This window comes from Nematolebias whitei, chromosome 3 (assembly GCF_014905685.2).
Source record: "Nematolebias whitei isolate Nwh7 chromosome 3, NemWhi1, whole genome shotgun sequence".
Lineage (NCBI taxonomy): Eukaryota > Metazoa > Chordata > Actinopteri > Cyprinodontiformes > Rivulidae > Nematolebias > Nematolebias whitei.
Window position 1 is genome coordinate 2,107,760 of NC_056500.1, and position 1,346 is coordinate 2,109,105.

A 1,346-nucleotide genomic window follows, 5' to 3' on the forward strand; every position below is an offset into this window, starting at 1 on the left:
AATGAGGATGATGAGGATGATTTAAGTAATGATGAGGATGAGGATGATGAAGGTGATGATGAGGATGAAGGTGAGAATGAGGATGATCATTGTAAACATGAAGATGATGAAGTTGTGTGCTTCAGGTGGGTCTCTCTGAGCGCAGCAGAGCAGAGTTGGAGTCTCTGGTGGACAAATTGAAGACAGCTGTTCAGGGTGAGGTTCTGCTTTTTTTACTCTCCCTGGACCAGAACCAGCAGCAGGATCAGACCTTAGACTGTTGAACATCTGGGTTCTGGACCTGGACCAGGACTCTGGTGGAACAGTCTCCTGATTGGTCAGATTTTCTGTATTTAAACTCTTCTTGTCCATTTTGTTGTTTTAGGACTGCAATGGGACGTGGAGGACAAGATTCTGTCTCACCTCGTCCTCCAGGATGAACTGACCAACCCAAAGAATGGAGACTCCGCCCACAAACACCTGAAGCAGCAGGTGAGATCAGTAACTCGTGTTTTTAAATGTTTTATTATTTTATCTGCTCACGCAGAAATGTGGTTCCTAAACAATTTAACAAACCTTCAGATGAAGTGATGTCATTCCTTTGGTGACAACATGAGCCCCGCCCCTCAGAGGAGGCGGAGCATGTGATGGCGTCCTTGTCTGACCTGTCTCGTCTCTTCAGACCTCCATCTTGGGTCACCTGGAGGATCTGGGGCTGCTCAGGCGTGGACGCTGCTTTGTGGAGTTCGGAGCAGGACGAGGGAAGCTCTCTCACTGGATCCACGAGGCCCTGAAGACCCACGAGATCCTGAAGACCCACGAGGACATGAAGACCCAAGAAGATCTTCAGCTGCTGCTGGTGGAGCGCTCCAGCACTCGCTTCAAGGTACGGACACTTTGATTCTGTGTTTTCAGAGATCAGAATTTCAGAAACCCCAAATCCTGAAATATTTTTAAACTCATAAGCAAATCTAGATCAGTGGTCCTCAGTCCTGGTCCTCAAAGGGCCACCGTCCTGCAGGTTCTAGATCAGGGCTTTTCAGCAAAACTGCTCAGTGGGCCACAGTTTGTGAAAGCCAGCAGCTTGAATCCCGGTCCGGGGGCCTTTCTGGGTGGAGTTTACATGTTCTGTCCGTGCTGTGTGGGTTTCCTCCAGGTGCTCCGGTTTCCTCCCACACACCAAAAACATGCACGTTAGGCTGATGGTGACTCTAATCTGTCTCTAGGTGAGTGAGAGAATGGTTGTTTGTCTCGTTTGTCTCTATGTGTCCCTGTGATGGACTGGAGACCTGTCCAGGTCCCTGTGATGGACTGGAGACATGTCCAGGTGTCCCTGTGATGGACTGGAGACCTGTCCAGGTGTCCCT

At 49.6% G+C, this 1,346-nt stretch overlaps 1 protein-coding gene across 1 annotated transcript in view; it reads left to right on the forward strand.

Annotated features, from left to right (window-relative positions):
- trmt13 (tRNA methyltransferase 13 homolog) overlaps window positions 1-1,346 on the forward strand; it is a 5,972-nt gene that overhangs the window by 1,858 nt on the left and 2,768 nt on the right. Inside the window, exons 5-7 of the mRNA XM_037697767.1 lie at window positions 126-195; window positions 365-471; window positions 662-865. Coding sequence (XP_037553695.1) covers window positions 126-195; window positions 365-471; window positions 662-865 — 381 coding nt within the window. The remainder of the gene's footprint in view (window positions 1-125; window positions 196-364; window positions 472-661; window positions 866-1,346) is intronic.